The sequence below is a fragment of the Desmodus rotundus genome, chromosome 2, assembly GCF_022682495.2.
Source record: "Desmodus rotundus isolate HL8 chromosome 2, HLdesRot8A.1, whole genome shotgun sequence".
In the NCBI taxonomy this organism is placed as follows: Eukaryota; Metazoa; Chordata; class Mammalia; order Chiroptera; family Phyllostomidae; genus Desmodus; species Desmodus rotundus.
Window position 1 is genome coordinate 114,868,699 of NC_071388.1, and position 14,308 is coordinate 114,883,006.

The 14,308-nt window shown below is 47.1% G+C and overlaps 1 protein-coding gene across 1 annotated transcript in view; it reads left to right on the forward strand.

Moving 5' to 3' along the window:
• GYPC (glycophorin C (Gerbich blood group)) overlaps positions 1-14,308 on the forward strand; it is a 38,263-nt gene that overhangs the window by 22,391 nt on the left and 1,564 nt on the right. The window contains exon 2 of the mRNA XM_024569714.4: positions 13,459-13,509. Within this exon, the coding sequence (XP_024425482.2) occupies positions 13,459-13,509 (51 nt within the window). The remainder of the gene's footprint in view (positions 1-13,458; positions 13,510-14,308) is intronic.

The following is a 14,308-nucleotide window of genomic DNA, read 5'->3' on the forward strand; positions in this document are numbered from 1 at the left end:
GACCTTTTATTGCACTTGACCTTTTCGGTCCTAAACTGGGGGGTCCTGTTGTCTCTGGGTCACTCAGGCCTCCCCTTAACATGCCCTGTGGGCAGGTGCTACTGTCTGTCTTTAAAATGCAAGCGCTCAACTCACTGCCTTCATCTGAAAATCTCTACCTGAGGCTTTGAACCAGTATCCAAGGCAACATAGCCCTTTCCACCTCCTGCTGCCCTCACGTCATGCTGGCTTTCCCAACAGGACACAGGGCTCTGCAGATCCTGCCTGTCAAACTCAGTGAAGGAAGGAGAAAAACATTTTCTGCCTCCTGTTTGCCAACTGGTAAGCCTTCTGGAAACCCAATAACAAAGCGCAGCCATCTAAATCATCATTATTTACACACTCGGCCTGACTGAGGACATTTAGTCATGTAATTAGGTACCTAATTATGCTGAAAATGCAATTATATGATTGTTTAAGTGAATTAAGTCCTCCAGAGAAGTGGGATTAACACATGTTAACCAGCCAGAGAGCAGAGACCACAGAAGGCATGTCAGTGTGACCCTGGCTACACAGGTTGAGTGGTGTGTACTTGAACCACATGTGTGAGCACACACACACATGCACGCACACATGTGACACACAATGTCAGCTTTACCTCTGTGTCCTCAGGACTCTAAAAAGACCTGCTGTGTACAAGGAACTCAATAGATGATAGCCATTAATATCACTGGAAGTTTAGTGTGAATCTGTTTAATGGATGACCTGAAAGATCTTAAAGAGGTTATTTATTTAACTTGTGAGATACAGGTGTTCAGGAAAAAATAATGATAAAATTAGTTAGGACATGTCGAGGATTTTTAATTCTACATCACTAACTCATTCACATAGCATTGTGTCATATGTTGAGGTATAAAATTCAGTCCTTGCCCTCTAGGAGCTCAAAAATTAGTGTGCAAAACCTTGTAATGGTGAGTTGAACAAGTTGTTCAGCAAACCATAGCCTGCAGACTAAGTCTAGCCTGTGGCCTGTTTTGGTACAGTCAATTAACTAAGAATGGTTTTTACATTTGTAAAGGGTTGTAAAAACTAACCAACAAACAATTAAACAAAGAAGAATATGCAACAAAGACCATATGTGGCCTGTGAAGCCTAAAATGTTTGTGAAAAAATTTGCTATTCCTGCAGGAGTATAGAAAAGAGCATGCAAGCCCTGTGCACAAGTCAGGGAAGGCTTCTCGAAGGAGTTGGTATGCCCTGAACTTGATGGTAGATCAGGAGTTCACAAAGGCCCAGAGTCTCTGTAATAAGGTGAAGCACTACTGCCTCCCAGGAGCTTCCTTCCAGTAGCACCCCAACACATGAGAACAATGATGAAAGGCCAATTTGGAGGATGCCTGAAGTAAGAGCTATGAGAGCCTGAGATTCTGGAATTTGGACTAGATCTTTTGCAGAAGGACCAACAGCACTCTGGCCAGATGTGGCTAGCCTGCCCCAAAACACCAAAGCAGTGGGAAGGGACAGACAACTCAGTGTGTCAGGCCCCTTGTGGCCTAGATGCCAATGACTTTAGCCCTGGAGTTACCAGGCGGTCTGTTCTGTGAACTGAATGAAGTGGGAGAAAAGATCACAGAGACAACTCTCACAGCTCCTAGGCCTCTGACACAAAGACTCCAACAACACCTGGACACCCAAGCCTTCTGCTCACTCCTATCCCCAGACCTCCCGCAAATAGCATAGCTCTACCCCAGCTGATCAAGTCTCTCAGATCTCTATAAGCTCTGCCCATTGGGACCACAGATGATGTCACCAACCCCCTTACCTCAAGCTCTTTGAACACCCCTTATCCTCTGCTGTTAGTGGAAGCCTAGCTCCTAAGGACTCTGCTGACTCTCTCAGATGGTGGCCATTCCTCTCCCACACTCTGGTACCACTGGGTACAGAATAGACAGTGGCTACTTCCAAGACAGTATTGCTCCTTCCTTTGAAAAGTGGCTTCCTTCCAAAAGCACACATTGTGTCCTCCTCTTAATTCATCATCTATTCTCTCTCTCTCAAATATACCTTCATCACCACTCCGAGCTGTCAACACACACAGGGGACTTATCTCAGTTCTTCAGTTTTCTGTCAGCCCCCAGTTCCTGCAGTTGCACTAGAACAAGACTTCACCTGTGACTTCCAGTCTCCATTTCAACCATCACGCTCTGACCACTTCCAACATATCTATGCCTACAATTCTTGAGCCCTGTGTGTACCTCAAATCTGATGGCCTGGCCATGTCCCACTGTCCCACATGCCACATTTCCTCACTTCCTCCCCACGCACCTTTGATTCCCCAGTCCATCGTTATAGCTCCTTATATGTCCTCAACTCCTGTCAACAATGCCTAGGAAATATATTCCAAACCCACTACTTCTCACTTCTTCTACTGAAATCCATCTTCTCTTCTCTGAATTTTACTGTGACGCCCCACCCCCCACCCCCAGGGGTCCCCTTCCTGTGCATAGCAGCCAGAGCAAACCTGTCAATGAGTCAGTCAGTTTATGTAACTCCTCTGCGCAGAATCCCATCATTCCTCCTGTCTACCTCAGAGTTAGATTTGAGCTCAGGCAGTGCACTCAAGGTAACTCTCTGACTGTGTCTTTCATATCTCACCCACACTCACTTCACTCCATCACTCTTGCCTCTGTCTGCTCCATGAACACACCAGGCTGCTCCCACTCCAGCGCCATTGCGCTTGCTGTTCCTCTCTCGGGACCACTCTTCCCCAAATGTCCACGTACTTCATTGCCTTTGTCAGGTCTTATAAAATGCTACCTTCTTTGTGACTCTACAACTCCCACCTGTGGTCCCTGCCCTCTTTTCTGCTACATTTTTGTCTTAGCAATGTCTAACATACTACATAGCTTACTTATTCTTCCTTTTTATTGTCTGTATCCCTTCCTTCTATTGTAAACTCCAGGAGGAGGAGGACCAGAACTTCCCATGCTGCTTTCTGTTGTGTCCCCAGGTGGTTGTGTGTGTGTGTGTGTGTGTGTTTTGGGGGTGGGAGATAGTCGAACTCTCTTAACTATTTCTTCCTTTCTCCTAATGCCCCAGACTTGGATAAATAAATACAGCTCTCTCTCCTCCTATGTACCTGAACTCAAACAATGCACCATGGCTAGAAATACACCCCACTCACACTCTTGCACACACACACTCACACACTCACACTGACTGGTCCTGCCTCAGAGCCATGATCACACACCCAAATGCACTGTCCAGCAAATCACCACCTTTCTCCACTCAATTCCTCCTCCTGCCTCCTTCTCTCCAAGCACTGTCTCATGTCAGCTTACTTCAATGAAAAAGAAGCATTTGAAATGATAGCAGGTATAGAAATCCTTTGGGAAATATTTGCTATAAAGAGGATTAGAAAAAGGGACCAAGAGTTGGAGAGAGACAAGGTATCAAGGGAGGTTTTTCTTTAAGTCTAGAGAACAGAATGCTGTCAGGGTGATACAGGAGAGAGGGCAACCTCAGTGGTGAGGTCTATGAGGATGTGAGAGGAGATGGAGCCCCATGCACATACTGAGGTCCTGGGGGCACAGAGCAGCCATGGACAGTGGGAAAGCTATAATAGGGCCACCCAGTGCTGTGGGATGCAAAGTACCCCCAGACACTGCCTTCTCTGGTGTCATCCTGGCTCACTGCCTCTTCTTCCTGGGTCTCAATACCCAGGCTCCCCCCTTGCCAGACCTCTCATGTCTAGGCCCAAGGCTCAGCTGTGCTGCTTCTCTTCCCCAGTCACACTTCCTGGGATCTTATACCCGCTCATGGCTGTAAGAGCCATCAAGATGCTGGGGACCCCCAGCCAGGAATCCAGCTCTCTCAAAACCCCCCAAGCTCCAGACTTGATGTTTAGTGGCTTGAACTGTACCTGTGCTTCACATTTGACAAGCTCCTGATCATGACATATTCTGCACCCAGCACAGACCGCCACCCCAGCATCCCCAGCAGGCCCTCAGGCTTCTCCTCCTAGTGAGCTGCAAACCCATCCTTCTTCCTCAGGACAAAACCTTCAAGCCTCTCTTTACACACTTCACATCTATTCCCTTAGCAAATCCTACTGGACTCACTTTCCAGATACATCCACAGCCTTACTGTTCCTCACCACCAGCACTACAACAGCCCTAGTCCACGCGCTCGCCTAGACCACTACCACTGTTTCTCCCTCCTTACCCAGAGTTTGTCCTCAGCACAACAGCCAAAGTGATGCTCCTCAGATACACAGTTCATAGTGCTCCTGCTGGACACCCTCCCTGACCTCCCAGACCTCTGGAGGAATTAAGAGGTTACTTGGTACTGTGGCTCCAGGCTACATCATTCAGCCTGCTGTGCTATCATGAAGCTTCTAGCTCCTGGCCCCCCACTTGCTCAGCTCTAGCCACATGATCTTCTGGCGACATGGAACACAACAAGCCCACCCTTACCCAGCCTCCCTGCTGGCTGACATCTTCCCAAATTTTCCTCTTTCAGCAGTTCACAGGGCTTGTTCCCTCCCTGAGTTTAGGCAATATTAGTTCTTTTGGGCCACTGTGACAAAATACTGTAGACTGGTCAGCTTAAACAGCAGACATTTATTTCTCACAATTCTAGAGGCTGGGAAATCCCAGACCAAAGCACCAGCAGATTCAGTGTCTGGTGTCTGGATGGCCATCTTTTCACTGTGTCCTTGGGTGGTAGAAAGGGTAAGGGAGCTGTCTGGAATCTCTTTAATAGATCACAATCCCATTCTTGAGGTCTCTACTCTTATGGCCTAATCACCTTACAATGGCCTAATTCCATCACGTTGGGGAATTTGGGGACAACACAAACATTCAGTCTATAGCACAGCCTCCTCTGAGAAGTGTCTCTCGTAATCCTCTGAAAAAGCAAGCCCTCCCCCGCTTTTCTTTTCTTAATGTCTTAAAGCATTTATCACCACCTGGCTTTCATCATGGGTCCACATTATTTATTCCCTATCACTTGCTCCCTCCTCTAAAAAAGGAAGCCCCTACATAGTTATTATAATATTAATGACTATATTCCCCTATGTTATCCTTTACGTCATTGCTAATTGAAAAAAAAAATGGTTTAAAAGATAAAAAAAAAAAAAGAATAACTACAACAGGCATCATGCTAGGTGTTGAAGATGCAACAATGAACAAAACAGTTTCTTAGTTCTCAGAATTTATTGTCTAGTCACTGATATCAATAAACTGACAATTAAAATATAAAAAAAAAAAAAGAAAAAAAAAAATGGAAGCCCCTGTGGGCAGGGCTTTGTGCCGTTCGCTGTAAGATCTTCAGGCTCTAAATCAAAACAATAGGCCCCTGGTGAAGTTTTGTTGAATGGATGATTCTAGAATGATTCCAATGTCTTTGGAATCAGACAGACCTGATTGCAATCCCACCCATAACCACTGTGTGACCACAGGCAAGTTACCCAACCTATGTGGGCCTCACCTTCCTCATCTGTAAAGTAAAAGTCATTACAACATCCATCTCAATTATTCTCCTGAGAAACTGGAACAATACATGTAGTTACAAAGTGAGCCCAAATGGTAGCAATTGCATCATTATCCCACCAGGAAAGGGCGAATTCAGTAGGAAGACAGATCCTCAGGCAATAGGGGTCACTGGGGAAGTGGCGGCCAGAGAACAGCCAGGCCGCAGGGTATTATGAATGGGAGAGCAAACAAAAGGCACACAGATGACTTACGGGTGGAGGTCCTGCCTTTATGGTAGTCTGAGAGAAGGTATGTTATCACCAGGTAAAGCTTCAGAGGCAGCCAGGTGTCCACGGTCACCCCAGGGAGATGCATAGAGCAACCCTAGCCCATCATCTCTGGGTCAAGCAAACATTCTAAGCCTTCACATCTCACTGAAAGGCACAGCTACTCCTTAAAGAAGTATCTTCCCATCATACCTGGATCTTGCCCACCATGCATGAGCTTGACCCTGTGCTAGGACACAAGAGTCATGGACCTGAGACACTCACAATCCTGCCAAAAGTGCCAGGGCTCTGCCTTAGAGACGCACCTGCCACTGCCCTGGGAAGTCATTGTCAAGGCTGTAGGACATAGAAAGCCACATGTGTGTTCATGTGTGTATATGGGTTAATACATATATACATGTGTGTGCAAGTGTGTACTTGTGTGTGTGTGTGTGTGAACCAGATGGGGAATGAATGGGTCTCTTCTGATGTAGGGAGTCAGTGAAAGACTCAAAGCTGAGGAAAATGAGTAGTAAGTATGTTCACATTCAAAACAGACACTAGACACATCCTAAGTGGAGTTCACACTGGCTCTAGTGTGATCAACCGCAAGCTGTCCTAGACAGCTGCCACACAGGGCATCCCTGAGGGGATTGTGGGAGAAAACAATACTGTATTGTTCCTGCCTCTCCAAGTTGCTCTGGGCCTGTCTCCACCTCAAAGCAAGTGAGAAGGGCCTGAGAGAGCCCCCAGAGCAATCAGGGCTGGTGCCCAAGGGAGCCTGGCTCCCCATTCACAGTGTGTACTTGTTCCTGTTGCCAGGAAGGAGTGCTGCATTGCATGGGAATTCCTGGGAGGTGTTAGAGGTTCTCAGGCACATGCCAGGAGATTGGGTCAGGCAGCAGCTGCATAACCTAAACAAGCTCTGTTGTGCAGGTCCAAAAGGGCTGGGCATGAAGCATTTTCAGAGCACTCCCTTGACAGAGCCCAGCCCAGGCTGGACAGGGGGCCAGTGAAGGCTCAGGCAGCTTGAGGGCCATGTGGGACAGAGACGGTGCAGGGTGGGCATTCCTGTGCTAATTCTTTCCAGAGCCCATCACTCTGCCTTCAGAAAGGGCTTACACACCAAGGGCATTCTTGCCAAGATGAGATAACCATGTTACCAGTTAAGTAGAAAGAAGGTTCCCTTCTGCCTGACATCCCCCTCCCACTGCAGCCCAGGAGGGTCCTGAGCTCTGAGCTGGCAAGGAGAGTGAGGTGAGGAGAGGATTACCAGCCTCTGCTGGACAGGCTGAGTACAAGGGGGACTTTTTTCAATTGATTTTTATTGTGGTAAGAAAAGACCAGTTAATGTGAGATCCACTCTCAATAATTGTTTCAGTGCACTATCCATTGCATTTGACTATATCCACGTGCAGTGGTGTATAGCTGGTCTCTAGAGCCTACTCACCTTGCTTCACTGAACTCTATGCCCCTCCGTTACCAACTCTCCTCCCCCTCCCTACCCCCAGCTCCTGACCACCACCCTTCTACTCCTTGATTCCATGAATTCAACTACTTTAGTTTTCTCCTTCTATGACTAGCTTGTCCCTTAGGAGCTATAAAATGGATTGAGACCAAAGCTTTTGTTTTGGTTAGACTATTCTTTTCCCTAAAGAATAGTCTGGACTGGAAAGGTGCAGAACCTGCCCACCATCCCATCCCTGCCAAGGACAGGCACACAGAGTGTGTTCTGACAGCAAGGAGGAGTGGAAAGAAACTGCATCCCCCTTGTAGGGCCTCTTCCCCTTCCTCTGCTGCTTCCTGTACCACAGAGCCCTCAGCTCTGCTCCCTCTCACCTCAGCACCTCCCCTCTCCAGGCATGACTGCAGGAGACCAGGGCAGAAATGAAACTGTGAACAAATAGTTGTTTTGCATATTCATTGCCGTAATTTGGTAAGGGGATGTGTGAAATTAACTTGCTAACAAAGCCTTGCATTCATCCTTTTGTATTTTATTTTCCCCCAAAACAACATGAAAAGTAGTGGTGGCAGCCCCAGGCCAGTGGAACTCTGATAGACAGATAATGTGACTAAGACAAGGGCCAGATGGAGGGCTGGGTCCCAAGGGCACAGGGCCACCTGGTGTGGCTGGAAAGACCTAGAATTGGGGGCTAATTTGATAACCTCAGGGAAGCTATGGACACAGTGTATAGATGTGGTCAGGAAGGCTGTAGAGCAATAGGAGAACCAGGCAAGGATGGCCAGAATGAGTGATCAAGGTCATTTCCAACCCAAGGCTGCTATGATCCCAGCCACTGATAAACACCTGCTCACTACAGTGTTAACAACAGGTGGTTTTAACGCCTCCAACCCTTTTCCCCAAGACATTTGAAAGAGGAGATATCCTGTGACCTTAAGATGCAAACCCAACTAATCTGAGGTTACAATGGTTGGCTTTCAGGGTGTATAAGGACCTTTCTAACCTGACCTCTCTGACACCCACTCAGCTTAGTGCACCTCTCTGCAAGACAGACCCAGAGATCATTGCTTCTAGAGGCCAAATTCAACTGCTTCTTTACAAATATAGAAATAGACACAGACTCAAAAAGGGTAGGGAAAAATCATTGATGGGGGAGGAAGAACCTTATTCTACACTCCAAGTTTCTTCCAAGGTTCCAAGAGTCTGCCTATTTCCATTATAACATTATTTCCCCTGAGACTGAAATCAGAAGGACAATGTGGCCCTCAGAGAATTCTAGCCACAGGGCTCTCAACCAGACTGGGAAATGAGAAGGACCTTTCTAGGGTCAGTAGAAAGATACTGAAACCTGGAGATCCTTGAGAAACCACTGAACAGGATGCTGATGATGACCAGAGAAGCAAACCTGTGGCCAACAGCCCTGTGATTTCTAATATGCACCTTGGATCGGGTCCTGAGAGGCCATATCCTCCCCTTGTCTCCACCTGCAGAAACAAGAATCTAGGTGAGGACTACCGGAGTCAGACCACAGCTCATCTTCCACAGCCCAGGAGAAGCAAAAGAGGAGCTCTGCTTACTGAGTGTGCCAGCTCTTTCCCCACTGTGCACTTTGTTATTGGAATTGAAAGTACCTACTAGCAGCTTCTCTTTACCAGGCCAAGCAAAGAGTGTAGGAAAACAAGATTCAGGTCATTGAGACAATGCAGCCATAGTCCCACTGTTCAATGACAGCCCAGGTGGCTTGGTGGAGATACCCAATAGGGCACAGGTTTGGGCAGGCAGGTCAGACTGGATGGCGCCTGCATGGACTTCTAGTCTGAGGTCAGTTCTGAGAGCCAATTCTAAAGACCCACTCCTACTCTTTATCCCTAAAAACAATACATGTTTAGTGTAGATGGTTTGGAAAGTATATAAAGCTGTACCTTAGAAGAAAACAATGCCACAATAACTCCCATCCACCATTCAAATCTACCACCTCAAAATCTCAAGTGTATTTCCTTTCATTCCTTTTTCTAAGGCTTTTAAAAGTAATTAACATAATTTATATTTACAGAATCCTATTTCTTTCCCTTAAATTATACTGTAAGCATTTTCTCCTGTCACTAAGACTCCCCATGCATCACTTCAATAACTTCATAATATTCTATCATATAAGCATATCATTTACATAACCAGTTTCCTAACGTGGAATATTTAGATTCTTCTCTTCCTTTTATCTTTTACTTTAAACCGTATTGTAATATACCTGCCTTAGCATGAATTTTCTTTCCAGTTCAGATTATTTCTCTCGAATCAATTACTAGAAAAAGAGTATTTGGTTCTCAGGATGACATATTTGCCAAATAGGGTACAGGAACATTAAAGGTACCCATTTTTGAGAATCCTACTTTGACTGAGGCCATGTCAACACTGTCAAAAATGACAGTAATGTGAATAAGGAATATTCAAATAGCCAGCCTATGTGGGCACTGCACCAGGTGCTCCCACATATTCATAAGGACCCTACACAGTAGTAATGCTACAAAGCTGAGGTCTGAGAGGCTGTGGCACTCCCTAAGACAGTCCAGGGTGGTGTGGAGCTTGGTTTCTCACTCTTTCTCCTTTGCACTCCACACCAGGCCAACAACAATGCACACATGTGCACAGGTATGCAGGCAGGCACGCAGCCCTGAGCCCAGCAGATGGGGCTTCTTGTGTGCCCTCACTCTCTCCACATGGAGATATAGCTGGGGCTAGACATAGGCATGTCCAGGGCCTTCTGATGGAGCTCAGAGAGGAGAAGCCAAGCAAACACTGATTGGGATACACAGCCCTACTCTTGGATCCCCAAAATATATCCATGTATCCATTGCCTTTGCCATTTTGGTGCCCTAGGTTCTTCCTTTGCAAAAGCACCTTCCTGCACTTCCTGCTGCACCATCGGAGTCCATGCACACTTACATCAGCAGTGGTTGTTCTTCCTTCCACAGTCTCACTGAAATCACTCAGCAAACATGGGGTTAACTGAGAGCACCTCAGACCCATTCAGAATTTCCAAACAGCTAGACTGAGGAGACTGTATTACCCAACCTTCCAGGTTAGAGACCCAAACCAACATCCTTCTGTCCAGTGTCATTTGTGCCAATAGAAGGAGACTGAGTCTGATAAAGTAGAGCAGAAACTTTATTCTTTGATCAAGGAGTAGAGAAGGGTGAGCTCATGCTCCAATGGCATCTTCTCTCCACTGGGAGGAGCCTCCTGTGTTTATAGTCTGTGTCATGGAGAGATTAAATTCCTTTAGACATATGTAGTTATGCTTCTGTTGCACCTGGCTCTTTTGTGCATTGTCCTTTTTACACATGATGCCCTGTTGCCATTTTGGATTTTGCACTCAGCACCTTGGTCCTTGCAGTGGGGGATCCTTTTTAGTTCCTGTAAGCAAGTGTAGCTTGTGACATAATTTAGGTATTGGAAACATTAGGGTCTTTTAGTTGGTATAGCAGTGACAACAGCAGTCCCTGATTAGTCACTGATCAGTGGGCATATGCACTTATCAGAGCCTGGTGCAGGGTCCCCTGTCCCCTTACCCACTCACTCTGGAGCTAGGCAGGGGAGTCAACAGAGATGATAAATGCTTGGAGTTCACTGTACCAGCTCTCCCACTATGTCAGCTTGCTCCCAAAGAAAACACTGAGCTCAGGGTTGTAGTGGGCGAAGCTGTGACTGTCGCTTCTTAATTGCATTGCTGAAGGGCTACCAGGCCCCTCTGTTCTTGCAAAGGATATTGTGTAATAGCAGTTAAACTGAGCCATGTGGCCTGTAGCCACTCTTATAGTCACAAGCATAGTAATTTTCTGAGGGGGGCTCCTTTACCAGCAGTGTCACTTGGGAATGTGTTAGGAATGCATGTTCTCAGGCCCACCCAGACCTGCTGACTCAGAGTCTGGGGTGGTGGTGGCAGTTGTCCAGTGGATGGTGTAAGACATCCCCACTTTTGACGCACACTCAAGTTAGAGAATAGTGCCTTAGCTGTCAGCTCACAGGAACCCTGTTAGACTGGGGTACTTCTGTTTATTTTGCACATGAAGAAAGGGGAGCTTCAGAGTTGAGATAACTTCCCTTAGAAATTCCTCCTGACACCATAGGTATAACCCTCCTCAAGATGGATAAGGTGGAACACGGTTCCACTTGAGGAGACTAACCAGACTCCTGATGGTATTTAATTCTTTGCTCCTTGGAGCCTTGTGGTTTGTACTCAATGATGGTAAATATGTTAATCTGTTCTGTTCTTATCCATAATTCTGCACATTGCTACAAATGCTGTCATGGTCCCATTGTTTTTCACTCTGGCCCAAGAATGGAGACAAAAGGAAAGAGAGAGAGAGAAATGAAGAATGGGGAGGGGGAGAGAGAGAGACAGAAAATAGCTTAGAAAGCATCAGGATCCCACTCATCCAGATGGGGGACAGTTTGGTAGAGCTTTGATTTTACTTGTGCACACATACCACAGGGACCTGAGTCACAATGTAAATGGTGTTTCTCGGGGTCACACTCACCATCATGTTCAAGACCCTGATTCAGACATTAATGCTATAAGTCAGAATAAACCAAATCCTTATGCCTACAGTATTTTGTTCAAGGGAAGCCCAACTAAGAGATCAAGCAATGAGCAGGCAGATAAAGAACAAAGCAGGGGAAAGCTAATGTGAGTTATGGAAGTAGAGTGGCTGAGTTGTGCCACAACTCTGGGATTCTGAACTCCCAATTTGGACATCCAGCTGCAGGCCTCACCACAATGTCAGGGCCGGGGCCACACAGCCAAGTGCAGGGACAACAGACAGTGATCTGATGGGTGCTGAGATGGTGAAGGCCTATCCTGCTCCTACACTCATCATTTCCCTCTGGGTGCAGGAGAAAGTGGAGATGAAGGCTGGCAAACCACGTAGGCCTCAGGAAATTCCAGTGTGGGATGTCCTGGAGGCTAAGGAAGAGGAGGAACACTGCATTGGTTCTCTGTGCACTTACTAGACCCAGGCCTTGGACGAAGCTGGTAGGACCCATTTAAATTTCAGTCCTACATTCAGTCCTACAGAAAGCCAGAAAAATGGAAAGGTTCTCCTTTCTTTAAGTTATACATAATAAAATGCATGCCTAAAATGGCCAAGTATTTTGACCATTCAACAAAATGGTCAAATTTTGTTGAAATTTGACAGCCAAAAAAGGGCAGAGCCTGTGTTTTAACCTGAGGTTCCCTAGCACGATAGCACCCACTGCCAGGGCTAGGGATGGCTTTTGCCTGTGCGATCTGCAGTGCAGATGAGGCCCAATATCTGCTTGTGCTCCAGGCCCACAGGGAGGCCAGTGCCCGTCTTCTGATCAAAGGCAAGCAGCTCCTGGAGGCAGCAGGGCACACAGTGCTGCCCTCCCCCGTAGGCAACATTTCCTCTCCAGCTGGCAGCATAGGCGCAGCTGACAGGATGCGAGATGTCAGCAGCAGCTGGGTCCTGGGAGGAGGGGTTAGTGACACTTCCTAGATGATAACAGAGAGCAGTGGTCAGGCCCTGGCCCCAGGGATATAAACTGACCCCTTCTTCCCTTGTGTTTTCAGATGAAGCTGTGGGGGGAAGTTCTTTTTCTTGCAAGGTTCTATATTCACACCTCTAATGGCTCTTCCTTCTCCCTCAGGTGGAAGTGCCTCCACCCTGGTTCCCATTGCCCACATGGTCCAGTCAGAGGACAGGGCCAAGGACTCAGGAGAGTGAGCTCCTTTGAGTTGAAAGTGAAGACGGTTTCAGACTAGGACATCTGGGTGTTCTGGAAAGAGGAAGATAATTTTAGCCTTAAAATCATGAAGGGGAACAAGATTGTCATGATTCCTTGGAGGGTTCCCTCTGTGACACAGTGTCCATGATAGCTGTGCAGTGGCAGCCACATCTGGCACTTGATGATCTGCTGAGGAATGCACAGATCTGGTCAGAAAGGTCACCTTACCCAAGTGCTCTCAGGTGGTGACACCTTTGTGTGAGTCTGATTTTGGTTCAGGAGGAGCACTACTATTAGGGGAGGGACAGGAATCTTTGTGGTCATGAAAAGTTCTTGTTGGCTCTCATTGGAGTTTCTTATTCTCTGTGCACCCCTGGTCAGAAACCTGTCCATGCCCTCTGACCATGTCCACTCTGGCCACTCTGGGCCCATTCACAGAGCTATTCACATGTAAACAGAGGGTGCAGGCTCGGCTGAGATGCTGCCGGTGTGGGGGAACTTCCTCTCTCAAAGGGCTCCTTTGTTTTGTTCACAGAGTCTGACCCTGGGAAGTTCTGGACAACAGAGGACATTGCCATCATTGCAGGTGAGCTGGCCTGGTACTTGTCAAGTACTCAGGAGGGCCAAAGGAAACACCCAGAGAAGCACCCATCTGAGGACTTGGGCCAGGGGATGGCCAGTGCCTACCCTCTCTCAAAGACAGTTTTCAATGCAGACTGGAAGAGTCTGGCCCTATAAGAAAATGTCCAACACAGTATCCCAGTGGGCGAGGGTAAGACAAGAGCAGTGCCAAGGGCACCATGTCAGGGTCCTCACAGGGCTGTGGATTCACAGAAGATCAGGGGCTGGAGATAGAACTGCTGCATTGGGGAGGTGGCCTGTATGGACCAGGGCTCTCTGAACTCTTTTCTGTGTCCTCATCTCACCCCATTCCCTGTCCTGGGTCCACACCCACATCTCTCCATCCTAAAGAAATGTGACCCTGATCTAGCCTTGCTTGGAACCCTGTACTGACTCCACTGGTCATGGTTGTGACCCCAAACTGTACTTCAGAAAGGACTAGGTTTGAGAGGTATAGCCTGCTGTGTCTTTCTGGGATTCATACATCTCCCCAGTTCATTAGCAGTTCAGGGACTTCACTATTAGATATAAACAAGAGAAAGCAGGCCCTCAAACTCCTGCTAGGTTCTATGTAACTAACATTCTCCAGCTCATTGGTCCCCTAAACACTTCTTTTTCTTAGACATTATTATTAACATCATGCAGACAAAGTGCTGTCCTAAGGCAGCAAGAAGTTTAGGAAATTGTTCCCCAAAGGTGGGACTTGGGAACAGTTTTCCCTAACATCCCCCAAAGAACACAAATAAACCTATACGCTTAAGCTC